The 18,185-nt window shown below is 46.5% G+C and overlaps 1 protein-coding gene across 1 annotated transcript in view; it reads left to right on the top strand.

Moving 5' to 3' along the window:
• NIPA1 (NIPA magnesium transporter 1) overlaps window positions 1-18,185 on the top strand; it is a 34,476-nt gene that overhangs the window by 2,745 nt on the left and 13,546 nt on the right. The window contains exons 2-4 of the mRNA XM_026447199.1: window positions 11,318-11,365; window positions 12,738-12,828; window positions 15,540-15,580. Of these exons, the coding sequence (XP_026302984.1) occupies window positions 11,318-11,365; window positions 12,738-12,828; window positions 15,540-15,580 (180 nt within the window). The remainder of the gene's footprint in view (window positions 1-11,317; window positions 11,366-12,737; window positions 12,829-15,539; window positions 15,581-18,185) is intronic.

Genomic DNA, 18,185 nt, shown 5'->3' on the forward strand with positions numbered 1-18,185 from the left:
GCCGGGCGCGGTGGCTCAAGCCTGTAATCCCAGCACTTTGGGAGGCCTAGACGGGCGGATCACGAGGTCAGGAGATCAAGACCGTCCTGGCTAACACGGTGAAACCCCGTTTCTACTAAAAAATACAAAAATCTAGCCGGGCGAGGTGGTGGGCGCCTGTAGTCCCAGCTACTCGGGAGGCTGAGGCAGGAGAATGGCGTAAACCCGGGAGGCAGAGCTTGCAGTGAGCTGAGATCCGGCCACTGCACTCCAGCCTGGGCCACAGAGTGAGACTCCGTCTCAAAAAAAAAAAAAAAAAAAATGATGTAATAGACACTGGGGACTACTAGACGGGGAGGGTAGAAGACTGGGGTGAGGGTTGAAAAATTACTTGTTGGGTACTGTGTCCACTGTTTGGGTGATGAGTTCACTAGAAGCCCATACCCCAGCATTGCACAATATACCCAAAGAACAAACCTGCACATGATCCCCCTGAATCTCCTCAATGCCAACAACAACAGCAAATCATCATTCCAGGCCAATTTTGCTTTATCTATACCCCAGTGCCAACCCCACCCACACCCCTATAGGATTTGTTTTGAAATAGATCCCAAGCAAATTACCATTTCATCTGCATATTTCAATGAGTATTTCTTTGTTAAACATAACACCTTTATTGCACCAAAAAATTAAGAATAATTTTTTAATGTTCTCACATGTCTGGTTAGTGTTTAAATTTCTGTGATTATCTTAGAAGTTTTGCCCAGTTCATCTTTTAGAATCAGGATGCAGTTAAGACCTACATGTTGGGTGGTACAGCTCTTAATCATGTAATTTTAAAAATGAGGCAGCTAGCTGGGCACGGTGGCTCACGCCTATAATGCCAATACTTTGGGAGGCTGAGGTGGGTGGATCACCTGAGGTGAGGAGTTCGAGACCAGCCTGACCAACATGGTGAAACCCTGTCTCTACTAAAAATACAAAATTAGCCAGGTGTGATGTCGCATGCCTGTAATCCCAGCTATTCGGGAGGCTGAAGCAGGAGAATCACTTGAACCTGGGAGGCAGAGGTTGCAGGGAGCCGAGATCACACCACTGCACTCCAGCTTGGGTGACGAACAAAACTCCAGCTCAAAAAAAGAAAAAGAGGCAGCATGCCCTGAGCCCACCCCAGGTGTGCCAGTTTATGCCCTGTGGTTGTGTTCACTCTATTGTGAGCTTGTCCCCCCGTTAGATGTTCTTTGCAAACATATTCAGGGCTGCATGAATGTTTTCGTTCCACTTTTACAGGGCATGGACATTTCCAGTTCCTCACCAGTCCACATGACTGACAGCTCATTATCCTAGATTTTTCTGTTCACATCAGCAGAGCACAGTAGTACAGGTGTAATACCTGACATCTACCTGTCATGTGTCAAGGAGTCTGCTAGCTTGGCTTCTGAGCCCTCAGGGGCGTGGGGGCAGTGTTGGTCCCTGTGGTGGGGGAAAGGATGAGAGAAATTGCCTCTAGTTAAGGCAGAGAGGAAGAGGGATGCTCTGTAGGGGCAGATACCACGTCTAGTGACTTTTTTTTTTTTTTTTTGGAGAGACAAGAGTCTTGCTCTGTCATCCGGGCTGGAATGAAATGGCATGATCTCGGCTCACTGCAGCCTCCACCTCCTGGGTTCAAGCAATTCTCTTGCCTCAGCCTCCCAAGTAGCTGGGACTACAGGCGCCTGCCACCATGCCTGGCTAATTTTTGTATTTTTAATAGAGACGGAGTTTCACTATATTGGCCAGGCTGGTCTCGAACTCTTGACCTTGTGATCCACCTACCTCGGCCTCCCAAAGTGCTGGGATTACAGGCGAGCCACCGCGCCCAGCTGTGACTTTTTATGTCTTTATATTCACTGAGGACTGTGTACACTGATGATTCTCAGTAAATATTTGATAGATGGAACAAATAAATAGAATACAGATACTGCACTGAGCTTCCCTGGAGGGAGGATGGAGAGGAAGAAGCATGTGTTAATATGTGCTGTACTCGTAATTTCCATTTGAAACAGGGAATGACATCTCCCATAGAAACTGCAAGGAGCTTTATTACAGTGGTTAGTTGTATTAGGGTCAGCATTGTGTGGGCTAACCCAGAAATTGAACTTTTTAAATTAAAAAAATTAAGGGCCGGGCACGGTGGCTCATGCCTGTAATCCTAGCACTTTGGGAGGCCAAGGCAGGCAGATCATGAGGTCAGGAGTTTGAGACCAGCCTGACCAACATGGTGAAATCCCGTCTCTACTAAAAACACAAAAATTACCCAAGCGTGGTGGCGCACGCCTGTAATCACAGCTACTTGGGAGGCTGAGGCAGGAGAATCACTTGAACCCGGGAGGTGGAGGTTGTGGTGAGCCAAGATCCTGCCACTGCACTCCAGGTTGGGTGACAGAGCAAGAGTCCATCAAAAAAAAAAAAAAAAACCACTTTATTGGGGTATGATTAACATATAAAAAGCTGTGCATCTTTAATGTACACACCTCCATGAGTGCAGGGATAAGTGTGCTACCTGTGAAATCCTCACCACCAAGAAATTTAACTGTTTTGTTTTGTTTTGTTTTGTTTTTGAGATGGAGTCTGGCTCTGTCGCCCAGGCTGGAGTGCAGTGGCCGGATCTCATCTCACTGCAAGCTCCGCCTCCCGGGTTCACGCCATTCTCCTGCCTCAGCCTCCCAAGTAGCTGGGACTACAGGTGCCTGCCACCTCGCCCGGCTAGTTTTTGTATTTTTTTTTTAGTAGAGACGGGGTTTCACCGTGTTAGTCAGGATGGTCTCGATCTCCTGACCTCGTGATCCACCCATCTAGGCCTCCCAAAGTGCTGGGAAGAAATTTAACTGTTATTTATCAACCATTTCTTTTTTAAGTATTGGGATATAATTACATAGAATAAGCTGCATAGATAATAAAGGTACAGTCTGATGAGTTTTGACAAATGAATATGCCTGTGTAACCAACAGCCCAGTGAAGAAATTGATCATTGCTGCCACCCTAAAAAGTTCCTTGGGGCCCCATCCCCCACACCAAGATGCCTTCTCTTCTGGTACCCATCTGCATAGGTTGAATTAATTTTGCCAGTTCCCATGCTTCATATACATGGAATCATATAGTATGTATTCTCTTACGTCCGCTTTTTTTGCTGGGCGTAGTTTCAAGGTTCCTCATGATGTGGGTATCAGTCATACTTTTTTTTTTTTTTTTTTGAGACGGAGTCTCGCTCTGTCGCCCAGGCTGGAGTGCAGTGGCCGGTTCTCAGCTCACTGCAAGCTCCGCCTCCCGGGTTTATGCCATTCTCCTGCCTCAGCCTCTGAGTAGCTGGGACTACAGGCGCCCGCCACCTCGCCCGGCTAGTTTTTTGTATTTTTTAGTAGAGACGGGGTTTCACCGTGTTAGCCAGGATGGTCTTGATCTCCTGACCTCGTGACCCGCCTGTCTCGGCCTCCTAAAGTGGTAGGATTACAGGCTTGAGCCACCACGCCCGGCCCAGTCATACGTTCTTACTATTGCTGAGGACTGTTGTGTTGTTTGAGTACACCAGTTTGCATATCTGTTCTCCTGTTGGTGAACTTCTTTTGGGGGGTGGGTGGTGATGGAGTCTTGTTCTGTCGCCCAAGCTGGAGTTCAGCGGCGCGACCTTGGCTCACTGTAACCTCTGCCTACCGGGTTCAAGCGAGCCTCTCTAGTAGCTGGGATTATAGGCAGCCGCCACCATGCCTGGCTAAGTTTTGTGTTTTTAGTAGAGATGGAGTTTCACCATGTTGGCCAGGCTGGTCTCAAACTCCTGACCTCAGGAGACCCACCCACCTTGGCCTCCCAAAGTGTTGGGATTATAGGCGTGAGCTACCATGCCTTGCTGGGTTCTGCCTTATTATTGACTCTGGTAAGAGTGTGTGTGTGTGTGTGTGTATACACATAAACACATATATACATATATATTAATACATATAGATATATTATCTATAATCTGGATACAAATTTTTGTTAGATGTAGGGATTGCAAATATTTTCTTTGTGGCTTGCCTTTTCATTTCTTAAAAGTGCCTTTTTCTTTTTTTGAGACGGAGTCTCACTCTGTTGCCCAGACTGGAGTGCAGTGGCACAATTTCGGCTCACTGCAACCTCCGCCCCCCTGTTTCAAGCTATTCTCCTGCTTCAGCCTCCTAAGTAGCTGAAATTACAGGCGCCTGCTCCTGGGCCCAGCTAATTTTTGTATTTTTAGTAATTTTGTATTTTTAGTAGAAGACAGGGTTTCACCATCTTGGCCAGGCTGGTTTTGAACTCCTGACCTCGTGATCCACCCGCCCCAGCCTCCCAAAGTGATGGGATTACAAGCGTGAGCCACTGCATCTGGTCTAAAAGTTGGTTTTGAAGAGCAGGAATGTTTAATTTTGTTGAAGTGTAATTTATCTGTTTTTTTCCTATGTGGTTGGCGCTTTTGATCTCTGCCTGAGAAATCTTTGTCTCTCCTCGGGTCACAATGACATCCTCTTGTGTGTTCTTCGAGCTTCACAGCTTTAGTGTTTACCTTTAGGTCCGTAAGCTACCTTGAGCTACAGGATGGTCTGAGGCATGAGTTAAACTTCAGTGTTTTCTCTACAATATCCAGTTGGTCTAGCACCATTTGTTGAGGAGGCTTTTCCCATTTAATTGTACTGGTGCTTCATTCAGTCTGTGATCTGGCAGTACATGTATAGATCGATTTCTGAACTCTATTCCGTTGCGTTTGTCTATCCTTATGCCAGTACCATAGTGTCTTGATTATATAGTTTTATAGTAAATCTTTTGTTTGTTTGTTTGTTTGTTTTGTTTTTGAGACAGAGTCTCGCTCTGTCGCCCAGGCTGGAGTGAGCGATCTCAGCTCACTGCAAGCTCCGCCTCCCGGGTTCACACCATTCTCCTGCCTCAGCCTCCCAAGTAGCTGGGACTACAGGCGCCCGCCACCACACCCGGCTAATTTTTTGTATTTTTAGTAGAGACGGGGTTTCACCATGTTAGCCAGGATGATCTCGATCTCCTGACCTTGTGATCCGCCTGCCTCAGCCTCCCAAAGTGCTGGGATTACAGGCGTGAGCCACCGCACCCAGCCTATATTAAATCTTAAAATTAGATAGTATATGTCATAAAACTTTCTTTTTTTTTTTTTTTTTTCTTTTGAGACGGAGTCTCGCTCTGTCACCCAGGCTGGAGTGCAGTGGCCGGATCTCAGCTCACTGCAAGCTCCGCCTCCCGGGTTCACGCCATTCTCCTGCCTCAGCCTCCCAAGTAGTTGGGACTACAGGCGCCACCACCTCGCCCGGCTAGTTTTTTGTATTTTTAGTAGAGACGGGGTTTCACCGTGTTAGCCAGGATGGTCTCGATCTCCTGACCTCGTGATCCGCCCGTCTCGGCCTCCCAAAGTGCTGGGATTACAGGCTTGAGCCACCGCGCCCGGCCTAAAACTTTCTTTTTTTCCATAATTGCCAAACTATTTCTTAGGAAAAATAAGTTCTGCATATCTAATAACCAACAGGCAAAAAACTTCAAATATTAAATCCATGAGAAAGTTGGTGCACAGCAGTGCTCACATTCACTGCAGTTAATGCCTTCATCTGGTTGTGCTGGTGTCAGGAAATAATATTTATTTATTCTTAGTCCTTCTTAGAGAACTCTGTAGGGCCGGGCACGGTGGCTAATGCCTGTAATCCCAGCACTTTGGGAGACCAAGGTGAGCGGATCATGAGCTCAGGACTTCAAGACCAGCCTGACCAATGTGGTGAAACCCCTACTAAAAATACAAAAATTAGCTGGGCATGGTGGTGCAGCCTGTAATCCCAGCTACTCAGGAGGCTGAGGCAGGAGAACTGCTTGAACCCGGAAGTCGGAGGTTGCAATGAGCCGAGATCACGCCACTGCACTCCAGCCTGGGCAAGACAGTGAGACTCTGTCTCAAAAAAAAAAAAAAAAAGAAAAAGAAAAAAAGAGAACTCTGTAAAAACTATGTAACATCTTTTTTATACGTTTTTGAAGTCCAGGCATTAATTTACAAAGAACTACTGATCCACTCTTGCTTGGCGTTTATCACCTACTTCTGTTGTTGCTGTTAGGAGCACACATAAGTGGAAGCAATTCTTTTTGTGGAATAATTAGAAGGTAAATACATCGGATGCTCATCTATGTTTTTATGCTGGAAAGCTGTCTTTTAAGGACATTTCTGACACATTTATAACTAAATGGAAGGTCTTAAAGCCACATGCCCCTGGTTGGACAGCATCACTGTCAGTTGATACTGTCATCCTGACAAGGCTCTTTAGTGTTTACACAAACACTTCTTTGTCTTATAGTTTAGCTGTTATAAACAGCTATGCAACTGTCAGCACTCAGGGTTTCCAATGAGAGGAAAACCAATGGAACGTAGTGATCATGCCCTCTGCAGCCCACACCTAGGAGTGGGGGAGGAGGCGTGAGTGTGGCAAGACAAACAGCATCCTCTGCATCCTTCAGTGCTGCAGCTCCCTGTTCTTGCTGAGGCCGCAGGACCTGAAGATTAATAGAGGACGGTCATCAGCTGGGAAGAGGAGAAGCTTGGGCATAGATACCTACTGAGAGTGCTGGAAAATGAGCTTTCAGAACAGCAGTGCTTAGGGGCAGCAATGCTTAAGGTGAAACTGAAGAAACCCAGTTGTGTTAGATATCCTAACAGACATCTATATATGGCAGGGGCCAAGGGCTAATATGGAATGCAGGCTCCTGGGAGCTCCTGGCTGAAGAAGGAGGAGGGAAAATGGAGCAGCCAGCTCAGTGAGGAAGCTGGGCACATGGCCATGCACTTCCTTCAGGGCAGAACAGAGGGGACACTCCTGGACTGAGGCTCTCAGAGACCATGTGCAGGAGCTTCACTTTTGTTTGTGGCTAGGGCTGTGGGGTAGGTACCTGGATGGAGAAAAACCTGACTTGCTTAATGTCTGTGGATGCAGAAAAATTTTGCCTAATACTGGTTTAAAAGGTGAGGGTGACCTAAACACCTTTTGATGTGTGCAAATCCAAATTCTTGCTGGAGAGTACAAGTTGCAGGGCGTGCAATGCTTGGAACTGAACTGGACCCTTTGGGAAAAAAACAAAAGCCATTTTGTTCACTTTGCCATTCCTGTGTACCTGGTATCCCAGGTTCCTCTCCATTTTGTGACTCTTGACATTTTATAAACGGCCAAAAGCATACACTATGCGATTATCAGTGTTGGGATAACCATAGCACTGAAAGAGGGAGCCTGTGGGCCTCATTGCACTGGTCGCTGTCATCCGTGGACCAACTTTCACTGCAGGAAGGTCACACAGTCCAGCTGCTGTAGCAGGAATCCCATGACTTCACAAAAACTCCTGACCAAACCGTGTTGACTACAATAAAAGGACAGGTGGGCGCAGTGGCCCATGCCTGTAATCCCAGCTACTTGGGAGGCTGAGGCAGGAGAGTCACTTGAACCTGGGAGGTGGAGGTTGCAGCGAACTGAGAGACCATGCCACTGCACCCCAGCCTGGGCAACAGAGTGAGACCCTGTATCAAAAAGAAAAAAAAAAATCTAAAAACCCAAAAAAACAAAATCAAAAGTTGGTTCTTTGAAAAGAACAATGAAATTGACAAACCTTTAGCTAGACCAAGCAAAAAAGAAGAATCAGATTACTAAAATCAGGAATGAAAAAGGAGATATTTTCTGTATGCCCTTAGGATAATTTCCACAGAGTTTAAATTCACTTTTTTTTTTTGAGATGGCGTCTCACTCTGTCACCTAGGCTGGAGTGCAGCGCGCAATCTTGGCTCACTGCAAGCTCTGCCTCCTGGGTTCATGCCATTCTCCTCCCTCAGCCTCTGGAGTAGCTGGGACCACAGGCACCCACCACTACGCCCAGCTAAATTTTTTTGTGTTTTTTTTTCAGTAGAGATGGGGTTTCACTGTGTTAGCCAGGTTAGTCTTGATCTCCTGACTTTGTGATCCACCCACCTTGGCCTCCCAAAGTGCTGGGATTACAGGCGTGAACCACCGCACCCGGCCCACTTTTTAAAGTACTTTATTTATTAGTTATGGTGGTTTTGTTGGGAAACTGGTCCACAGACTTTTCACACCAGTATTCTGGACCTGATGACCTTTCACTCAAGTATTCGGCATGAATTTTGGGATAGCCACTTTGATGAGCACATTTAGAAATCTAACATTGATTCTGTATTAATAGCTGACTCTCCTGCAGTGCCCACCATGGGACATTCTTAAGCTACGCTAAACTTTCGGCTTCATAGGACACCCTGGGTCCTGTTTGTATGAGATACACTGAGGGACACAGGACAGGAGCCCCAGTGGTGCCAGGCTCTCCTCTCCAGTGGAGCCTGGCAGCAGAGGCAGAGCATGGCTCGGCTGGGAGACAGCTGCAGCAGGCAGGGGGCACAACTGATGCTGGTGACTTTGACCACTTGGCTTAGCCAATGTCCACCAGGCTTTTCTGTAAAGGTAACTTTTTCTGTTTGTAATTAATAAGAAAAACCTGTGGAGGTGACTCAGTGAATTTTTCATTAACTTGTTTTAGTATCCATTGATGATTCTGCCTAAATCAGTTTTTACTGTGATGTGATCAAATTGCAATATTCTTTTTTTTTTTTTTGAGACGGAGTCTCGCTCTGCCGCCCAGGCTGGAGTGCTGTGGCCAGATCTCAGCTCACTGCAAGCTCCGCCTCCCGGGTTCACGCCATTCTCCTGCCTCAGCCTCCCGAGTAGCTGGGACTACAGGCGACCGCCACCTCGCCCGGCTAATTTTTTGTATTTTTTAGTAGAGACGGGGTTTCACCGTGTTAGCCAGGATGGTCTCGATCTCCTGACCTCGTGATCCGCCCGTCTCGGCCTCCCAAAATGCTGGGATTACAGGCTTGAGCCACTGCGCCCGGCCTCTTTTTTTGTTTTTTTGAGACAGGGTCTCACTCTGTCACCCAGGCTGGAATGAAGTGGCATGATCATGGCTCACTGCAGCCTCATCCTCCTGGGCTCAAGCGATTCTCCTGTCTCAGCCTGCTGAGGAGCTGGGACCACAGGCATGCACTACCACACCCAGCTAATTTTAAAATTTTTTGGTAGAGATAGAGTCTTGCTGTGTTGCCCAGGCTGACCTTGAACTCCTAGGCTCAAGTGATGGTCCTGCCTCGGCCTCCCAAAATACGGGGATTACAGGTGTCAGCCCCTGGGCCCAGCCCCATTTCATTTTGAAAGTACTTTTTGTAATGCCTGTAGCTCTGCTGCTCCATTAAGCAGGCTAGCAGGCTGTGTGTCTTATACCAAATTGTGGTTTTACTACTGAGAATAAAAACAATTAGAATTAGTTACTGTGGCTGGGCTTGGTGATTCACACCTGTAATCACAGCACTTTGGGAGGCTGAGGTGGGCGGATCACTTGAGGCCAGGAATTGAAGATCAGCCTGGCCAATATAGCAAAACCCTGTCTCTACTAAAAATACAAAAATTAGCCACACGTGGTGGCGCACACATGTAATCCCAGCTACTTGGGAGGCTGAAGCATAAGAATTGCCTGAACCGGCCGGGCGCGGTGGCTCAAGCCTGTAATCCCAGCACTTTGGGAGGCCGAGACGGGCGGATCACGAGGTCAGGAGATCGAGACCATCCTGGCTAATACGGTGAAACCCCGTCTCTACTAAAATATACAAAAAACTAGCCGGGTGAGGTGGCGGTCGCCTGTAGTCCCAGCTACTCGGGCGGCTGAGGCAGGAGAATGGCATAAACTCGGGGGGGCGGAGCTTGCAGTGAGCTGAGATCTGGCCACTGCACTCCAGCCTGGGCGACAGAGCAAGACTCCATCTCAAAAAAAAAAAAAAAAGAATCGCCTGAACCTAGGAGGCAGAGGTTGTAGTGAGCTGAGATCGTGCTATTGCACTCCAGCCTGGGCGACAGAGGAGTGAGACTCCATCTCAAAAAAAGGGAAAAAGAAAAAAGAATTCATTACTGTAATCTGCAGTTAACAAAAAATCTCCTCAAAAAATACTCAGCAGGCCAGACGTGGTACACGCCTGTAATCACAGCACTTTGGGAGGCTGAGGCAGTTGGATCGCCTGAGGTCAGGAGTTCGAGACCAGCCTGACCAATTTGGTGAAACTCTGTCTCTACTAAAAATACAAAAATTAGCCAGGTGTGGTGGTACGCTTCTGTAGTCCCAGCTACTCGGGGGGCTGAGACAGGAGAATTGTTTGAACCCGGGCAGCGGAGGTTTCAGTGAGTCAACATCGTACCAGTGCACTCCAGCCTGGGCAACAGAGTGAGACTGCATCTCAAAAAAAAAAAGTGCTTAGCATTTTGCCATATATGAAGGACAAACGTGTCTCAAAGGTTGGAGACCTCTCACCATAGACGCCTGTTGAGAGGCAGGGGGAGGGAGGAAGGTGCTGGGGCTCTGCCTCCCCTGCGCAGGATGGCTGGGGTAACCTGAGAGGATGCTGGGCAAGTCTCAGGTCAAGTGTCAGAGCATCAGGTGAGTGTAAGGATGTGGTACCTGCATGGCTGAAAGAAGAGTCATATCAGAAGAGTTATAAATAATGAAAATTGAGTAACTTGTTTAAGCAGGAAGTCATTAAACCCTATGATAATAAAATTCTTACATAAATGGGCTACAGTAAATGCATGAGAGAGTTGAACTGTAAAGACTCAAATCCTTTTGAGATAAAAATAAAACTCCATCGAAGGAATATCTGTCTTTGTGGTAGCTTGTTGGGTGAAAGAAAACCGATGTATAAAGATTTCATTTCCTTATTTGGGTCAGCTTGTGTTGGTTGCAAAAAATATCTTGACTTTGCCACTTTCAGTGGTCTCTAATGCTGCTATTTATAAACGAAAGATTCTCTTTAGGGTGAATAAACAGTATGACACTCATTCTTTTCTTTTTTTTTTTTTGAGATGGAGTCTCGCTCTGTCGCCCAGGCTGGAGTGCAGTGGCACAATCTCGGCTCACTGCAAGCTCCGCCTCCTGGGTTCCTGCAATTCTCTTGCCTCAGCCTCCCGAGTAGCTGGGACCACAGGCGCCCGCCACCACGGCTGGCTAATTTTTTGTATTTTTAGTAGAGATGGGGTTTCACCGTGTTAGCCAGGATGGTCTCGATCTCCTGATCTCGTGATCCGCCTGCCTTGGCCTCCCAAAGTGCTGGGAATAGAGGCGTGAGCCACTGCGCCCAGCCCATTCTTTTCAATTTTAGTTTTTGTGTCAAAAGTTTCTCGCTTGTAAACCTCTTCCTGACATACGTAGCTTGTAAACCCACTTTCCTGACATTTTTTATCTCCTTCTTTTATAGGTACTTCCTATTTAACAGACATTGTGTGGTGGGCTGGCACAATCGCAAGTAAGTAGCCTGTGTGGCGAAGTCCGGTCTTCTCCTTTCTTAGAATCCATCACGGGTCTGGGCAGGGCTGCAGCGGCTGGGCTAGGGTGGCTCTGTTCTTTGGAAGAGGGTGTCACGTGGCCTCTCCCCGGACCCTAAGCGTGCCTTTCAGTTTAGATGTCCCTGCCTCCCCAGGGCACTGTCCCTGCTCCCCTTCCTCCCAGGATGAGAGTGCAGAAGGACAACTTAGGAGCTGGCAGAGGCCCTGCTGCCCACGATTAGCCGTGAATTCAGTCCAGGCCGATCTGTCCTGAGCCTGAAGAAATTAAAACAGCTCCTGCTCACTCGTGTAGTTGGGCTGTCGGCATTCGGTGAAATTCCATGTTAGACCGCCTTGTTTTTCTCAGCATAGCTGGTTTACCAGAGAGTTTCATGACTCAAAGATCAGGTCATGTGCTATAATGTAAAGATAAATAATATTATTAGAGTTCAGAACTCTAAAGGTATTATAAAGGACAACTGTCTTTGAAATTCAGAAACATTGTGTTTGGCCAGCAGGCATGGTGGCTCATGCCTGTAATCCCAGCACTTTGGGAGGCTGAGACAGGTGGATTGTTTGAGCCCAGGATTTGAGACCAGCCTGGGAAACATGGCAAAACCCTGTCTGTACAAAAACAAAAATTAGCTGGGCATAGTGGTATGTGCCTGTTTCACAGCTATATGGAGGCTGAAGTGGGAGGATTGCTTGAGCCTGGGAGGTGGAGGCTGCAGTGAGCCAAGATCACGCCGGTGCACTCCAGCCTGGGTGACAGAGCAAGACTCTGTCTCCAAAGAAAAAAAAAGAAACATCATATACTTTGTTTGTCACATTTGTCTTTTAATACGACATTACGTGGCAATACCAATTCTGTTCCTTGAAGAGCTCCTCTAAGCTCTGTCCGGGTGATGTCCCGCTGCAGTCTTGTGCGGCAGTGCTGTATCCTCTTGCTATGCCAGTAGCCTGTCACCGTGGCCAGCTACCTATGCCGGAGTAGGTCCCAGGCCACTAGAGGGTGCACAGGAAGTCCTGCCTGATTTGTGTGAAAACAAGGATGTGTTAGGAGAGTGGAGATATGCCCAGTGCCACGCCCATTTCAGTCACTGCTGGTTAGGTTCGGCATTTTCCATGGAGAGCTGAACCTACTCACCCGACTGACGGGACCAGTGAAGGTGTGGGGCCTGACCTCTGACCCATGACCCCTTAAATGTGCAGATGACACCCCAGATGTGATTCTTCACAAGTCATGGGAATGAAGTAGCCCTTTCAGAGCAAAGCCTTGCAGAATTCAACTCTGATCAGTGCTAAACGAGAGCTCTATAATTGCAAGCGGTATCCTTGTGATTTTCTTGACAGTGGCTGTTGGCCAGATTGGAAACTTCCTGGCTTACACGGCGGTCCCCACGGTCCTGGTAACTCCCCTGGGCGCCCTTGGAGTGCCGTTCGGGTGAGAGCCAAGATTTTGTTTGGTGTTTAATGTGTAGTGTAGATATAACAACGTTTCATTTTAAATATTTCTGTTAAAGTAATAAGAGCAAAGTTGTAACAGCAGATAGATCTTCAGGCCAGGCAGAGTGACTCACGCCTGTAATCCCAGCACTTTGGGAGGCCAAGGAGGGTGAATTACTTGAGGGCAGGAGTTTGAGACCATCCTGGCCAACATGACGAAACCCTGTCTCTACTAAAAATACAAAAAATTAGCCAGGCATGGTGGCGACCACCTGTAGTCCCAGCTACTCGGGAGGGTGAGGCACAAGAATTGCTTGAACCTGGGGGGCAGAGGTTGCAGTGAGTTGAGACAGCACCTTAGCACTCGAGCCTGGGAGACAGAGCGAGACTCTGCCTTAAAAAAAAAGACAGAAGGCCGGGCGCGGTGGCTCAAGCCTATAATCCCAGCACTTTGGGAGGCCGAGATGGGCGGATCACGAGGTCAGGAGATCGAGACCATCCTGGCTAACACGGTGAAACGCTGTCTCTACTAAAAACTACAAAAAAAAAAAAAAAAGACAGAAGATAGATCTTCGGTATTCTACTCTGTATTGTTTAATTTTATCCCTTCAAATATAGTTCTGGGTATTATTAACCCTTTTCTTAGACATTTAGTATATTTGAAATTCTAACTCATTCGTGCATATCAGTGAATCTGCTGCTCTCATGCTTCTGGCCGTTGTCCTGGAGTACATCTTGGAGACTGGAGAGTCTTCTGACACCTTGGCACGTTATTCTGAGAACTCATTAAGCAAAATGAGTCACTTGGTGTTTTATTGGGGTGCTTAGCATTCCTTGCTGGATGCCGGCCAGTCCCCACCTCAGCCCAGGTACAGAGGTTGGGGTGAATAACACATGGCCCCGGTGGATGTGAAATAGGGTTTATGACTGATGCAGTCAACAGCACATGGATTTTCTTAGGGGAAGGGCCTGGGGTTTGGTTCTCAGTGAGATAAGAGGGAGGGGGACCTTTGGGTTTTTATTGTTAGGGGGATGGGGTGGACTGAGGGTGGTTTGCATGCTTAGGCCGGGCTGGCATGGATTGTAGTTTTTGCCCATGCCCAGTGACCAAAGACTCGGGACTGAGGACTCTAGGGACCCAGGGTGTGTGCAGGCTCTTTTTTAAGATTTTAATTTAATTTTTTTATTACTAAATTTTAAAAATTTTATTTCTCCATTTTAAATCATCCTTTTAATTGATACACATGAGTAGGCTTCTTATCAGGTTGCCCGAATGTGGGGCAAAGGGGAAAGGGCGGGGAATGGGAACTTGAGGGCTGCAAGCTATCAAACATTGCAACTAGAGTCTCTATTTACTTACTGCGAAAATGATTTATGAGATACTTATTAAATAACATATATCCTCGTGTGAACCTGTGTATATTCTGATTTGTCTTTGAAGAAATCATTATAAATAGAAATAGGGTAGAAGAGAAATAAAATCCAAGTTTCTAACTCATGGATACTTTGGTTTTCTGCTGTATTGCGGACAGACGCCCAATTCCTTGCAGAGAAGTGTGTCTGTGATGGATGTATTGAAGTTTACACCTTAGAGTCCCTTAGGCATTGAGGTTCTGTGACCTAAATACCATGTGTTTCACATGCAACGCTTGGAGAGTGTGTAGGGGGCACATTTTTCTCGAGAATACATACAGTGCTATCGTGTGGTTTGGCGTCACTTTGCGTTTCGGATGGCTCTGAGGCGCTGGGAGGGCGAGTGTGTTCTCACTTTGGGAATCATTCCTCAGCTTCTGCGACCCGTCCCCCTGAAAGATAATCAGGCAGATAAACAACCTGACCTGGTGATCTTGGCACATGGCACATTGAATGCACATATACTAAAATGCTTTGCTCAGTTAATTTCCTTAGAACTGTTCTCATGCACATTGATGATTAAGTCACTTTGCCAGAAATGTTCGCTGCTCCACGTCTGCAGGAGGCGTTATTCCCATGTCAGATGGGATTCTGGATAAAAAGCCTGTCTTCAACTCGGAATCCCAGGAAGACTTTTTCTTTTAAACAGAATAAAACTAAAATTAATTTGGAAAAAAAAATCTAAGATGATTATCAAAGTGTGCATATATGTATGTATATATGTTTTGTTTTGTTTTTTGTTTTTTGTTTTTTTTTTGAGACAGAGTCTCACTCTGTCACCCAGGCTGGAGTGCAGTGGTGCGATCTCGGCTCACTACCAATTCTGCCTCCCAGGTTTACACCATTCTTCTGCCTCAGCCTCCTGAGTAGCTGAGACTACAGGCTCCCTCCACCACGCCTGGCTAATTTTTTGTATTTTTAGTAGAGACGGGGTTTCACCGTGTTAGCCGGGATGGTCTTGATCTCCTGACCTCGTGATCTGCCCGCCGTCCTCCCAGAGTGCTGGGATTACAGGCCTGAGCCACTGCGCCCGGCTGATATGTATGTATATATGTATATTTTAAAAGCAATTCTGTTCTTGATAATGGGATGGGGTTGCTGGAATTACATAGAAACAGAAATGAAAAGAATGTGGCACTGGAAAAATAAGTCTGTGTAGCAGTGAATAGAATAGAGAGCTCCCAAATAGGTTCACTTATTTCTGTAATAGTGTAATGTATGATAAAGTAATCGTCTGCACATGCTGTGTCTAAAAAGAGCTTTAAAAAGCTTTTGGGAAATATTTTCAAATTACAGAAAGGAGACGGGATTAAGAATAACCAAAGCGGCCGGGCGCAGTGGCTCACACCTGTAATCCCAACTCTTTGGGAGGCCGAGGCGGGCAGATCACGAGGTCAGGAGATGGAGACCATCCTGGCGAACACGGTGAAACCCCGTCTCTATTGAAAATACAAAAAAAAAAATTAGCTGGGCGTCGTGGCGGGCGCCTGTAGTCCCAGCTTCTAGGGAGGCTGAGGCAGGAGAATGGTGTTAACCCGGGAGGCAGCGGAGCTTGCAGTGAGCAGAGACCACTGCACTCCAGCCTGGGCGACAGAACGAGACTCCGTCCCCCCCAAAAAAAAAAAAAAAAGAATAACCAAAGCAATGCCCATCTCCCCTTACCAGACACACCTGCTGCTAAACATCTGACCCACTTGCCTCATCATACGCTTTCTCTGTATCTGGGTGTCTCAGTCTCAGCACTGTTGACGCCTGAAGCCAGGTAACTCTTTGTTGAGGGAGGCGTTCGGTGCATTGTACGGTGTTTAACAGCATCCTGGCCTTCACCTCCCAGATGCCAGGTAGCACTTAACTTCCCCAGATGTCTCCAGACATTGGCCGATGACCCCAGGGGGCAAACCACCCCGGTCGAGAATCGCTGTTCTATATGAATGTGATGTGATTGTTTTTTCCTGGTTTGTTTTTTTTTAAATCCATTTTAGCATAAGTTATGATTCTTTACCCCTAAACACATCAATTAGTATTTTCTGAGACTAGAGATATTCAGATACTCTCCTAATAACCACAGTACAATGATCAATTTCGACAAATTCAACCTTGTTATGATACATGCATCAAATCAGCCTCCATATTCCAGTTTTGACAATTGACCTGTTATGCCGTTATTTTATATCATTATCTTTTATACCATTATTTTTCTTCTAGTACAAGATCTAGGCCATGCACGGTGTGATTCCTGCCTGTAATCCCAGCACTTTGGGAGGCCCACGCAGGTGGATCACTTGAACCCAGGGAGACCAGCCTGGCCAACATGGCAAAACCCTGTCTCTACTAAAAATACAAAACTTAGCCAGGTGTGGTGACACACACCTGTAATCCTAGCTACTTGGGTGGCTGAGGCACCAGAATTGCTTGAAGCTGAGAGGCGGAGGTTGCAGTGAGTTGAAATCGAACCACTGCTCCAGCCTGGGTGACAGGGCAAAACTCTGTCCCCTCCCCCCAAAAAAAAGATAAAGAAAAAATAAAGCCCATTGAAAAAAAAAAAAAATGAACCAATTCTCTTATGAATATAGATGGAGCAATTTTGAACAAAATACTAACCAACTGGATCCAACAATATATAAAAAGGATTATACAAGTGGAATTTATCCCAGGAAGGCAAAGTAGATTTAGCATTGAAAATAAATTGGTGAAATATACCACAGCAACAGAATAATCACCATGTGACCATCTCAAAAGACACACAAAGATTATGTAGTAAAATTCAATACTCTTTTATGATGAAAACTCTCAGTATGCTAGGAATAGAAAATAACTTCCTAAACTGACAAAAGGCCTCTGTGAAAGTATCCCAGCTAACATCATACTTAATGGTACGAGAGTTGATGTTTTCCCCTGAAGATCAGGAAGAAAACAAGCTGTCTACTTTCACCTCATCTATTCATCATTGTACTAGATGTTATAGCCAAAGCAATTAGGCCAGCAAACGAATTAAAAGGCATTCATATTGGAAAGAAAAGGAAGAAGTTAATTGCCTTTATTGGCAGAAGACCTGGTGTTTGTTCGTTTGTTTGTTTGTTTTGAGTCAGAGTCTCGTTGTGTTGCCAGGCTGGAGTTCAGTTACGTGATCTCAGCTCACTGCAACCTCCATCTCCCGAGTTCAAGTGATTCTCCTTCCTCAGCCTCCCAGGTAGCTGAGACTACAGGTGAGCACCACCATGCCCAGCTAATTTTTGTATTTTTAGTAGAGACGGGGTTTCACCATGTTAGCCAGGATGGTCTCGATCTCCTGACCTCGTGATACATCTGCCTTGGCCTCCCAAAGTGCTGGGATTACAGGTGTGAGCCACCACACCCGGCCTTTTTTTCTTTTTTGTTTTTAGATGGAATCTCAGTCTGTCGCCTAGGCTGGAGTGCAGTGGTATGCTGTCGGCTCACTGCAACCTCTGCCTCCTGGGTTCAAGTGATTCTCCTGCCTCAGCTTCCCAAGGAGCTTGGATTACAGGTGCCCGCCACCATGCCCAGCTAATTTATGTATTTTTAGTAGAGATGGGGTTTTGCCACATTGGCCAGGCTAGTTTTGAACTTCTGACTTCAAGTGACCCACCCACCTCAGCCTCCCAAAATGCTGGGATTACAGGCATGAGCCACCACGCCTGGTAGAGGACCTGATCTTGTATAGAGCGTCCTAAAGAATCAACTAAGAAATTATCAGAACTAACAAGTTTAGTAAGGTTGATGGACACAAGATGAATAAATAAAAATTACATCTGAGGCCGGGCGCAGTGGCTCATGCCTGTAATCCCAGCACTTGGGAGGCTGAGACGGGCAGATCACTTGAGGTCAGAAGTTTGAGACCAGCCTGGCCAACATGGTGAAACCCCGTCTCAACCAAAATACAAAAAAATTTTTTTTTAATTTTTTAATTTTTTAATTTTTTTT

Source organism: Piliocolobus tephrosceles, chromosome 6, assembly GCF_002776525.5.
Source record: "Piliocolobus tephrosceles isolate RC106 chromosome 6, ASM277652v3, whole genome shotgun sequence".
Taxonomy (NCBI): domain Eukaryota; kingdom Metazoa; phylum Chordata; class Mammalia; order Primates; family Cercopithecidae; genus Piliocolobus; species Piliocolobus tephrosceles.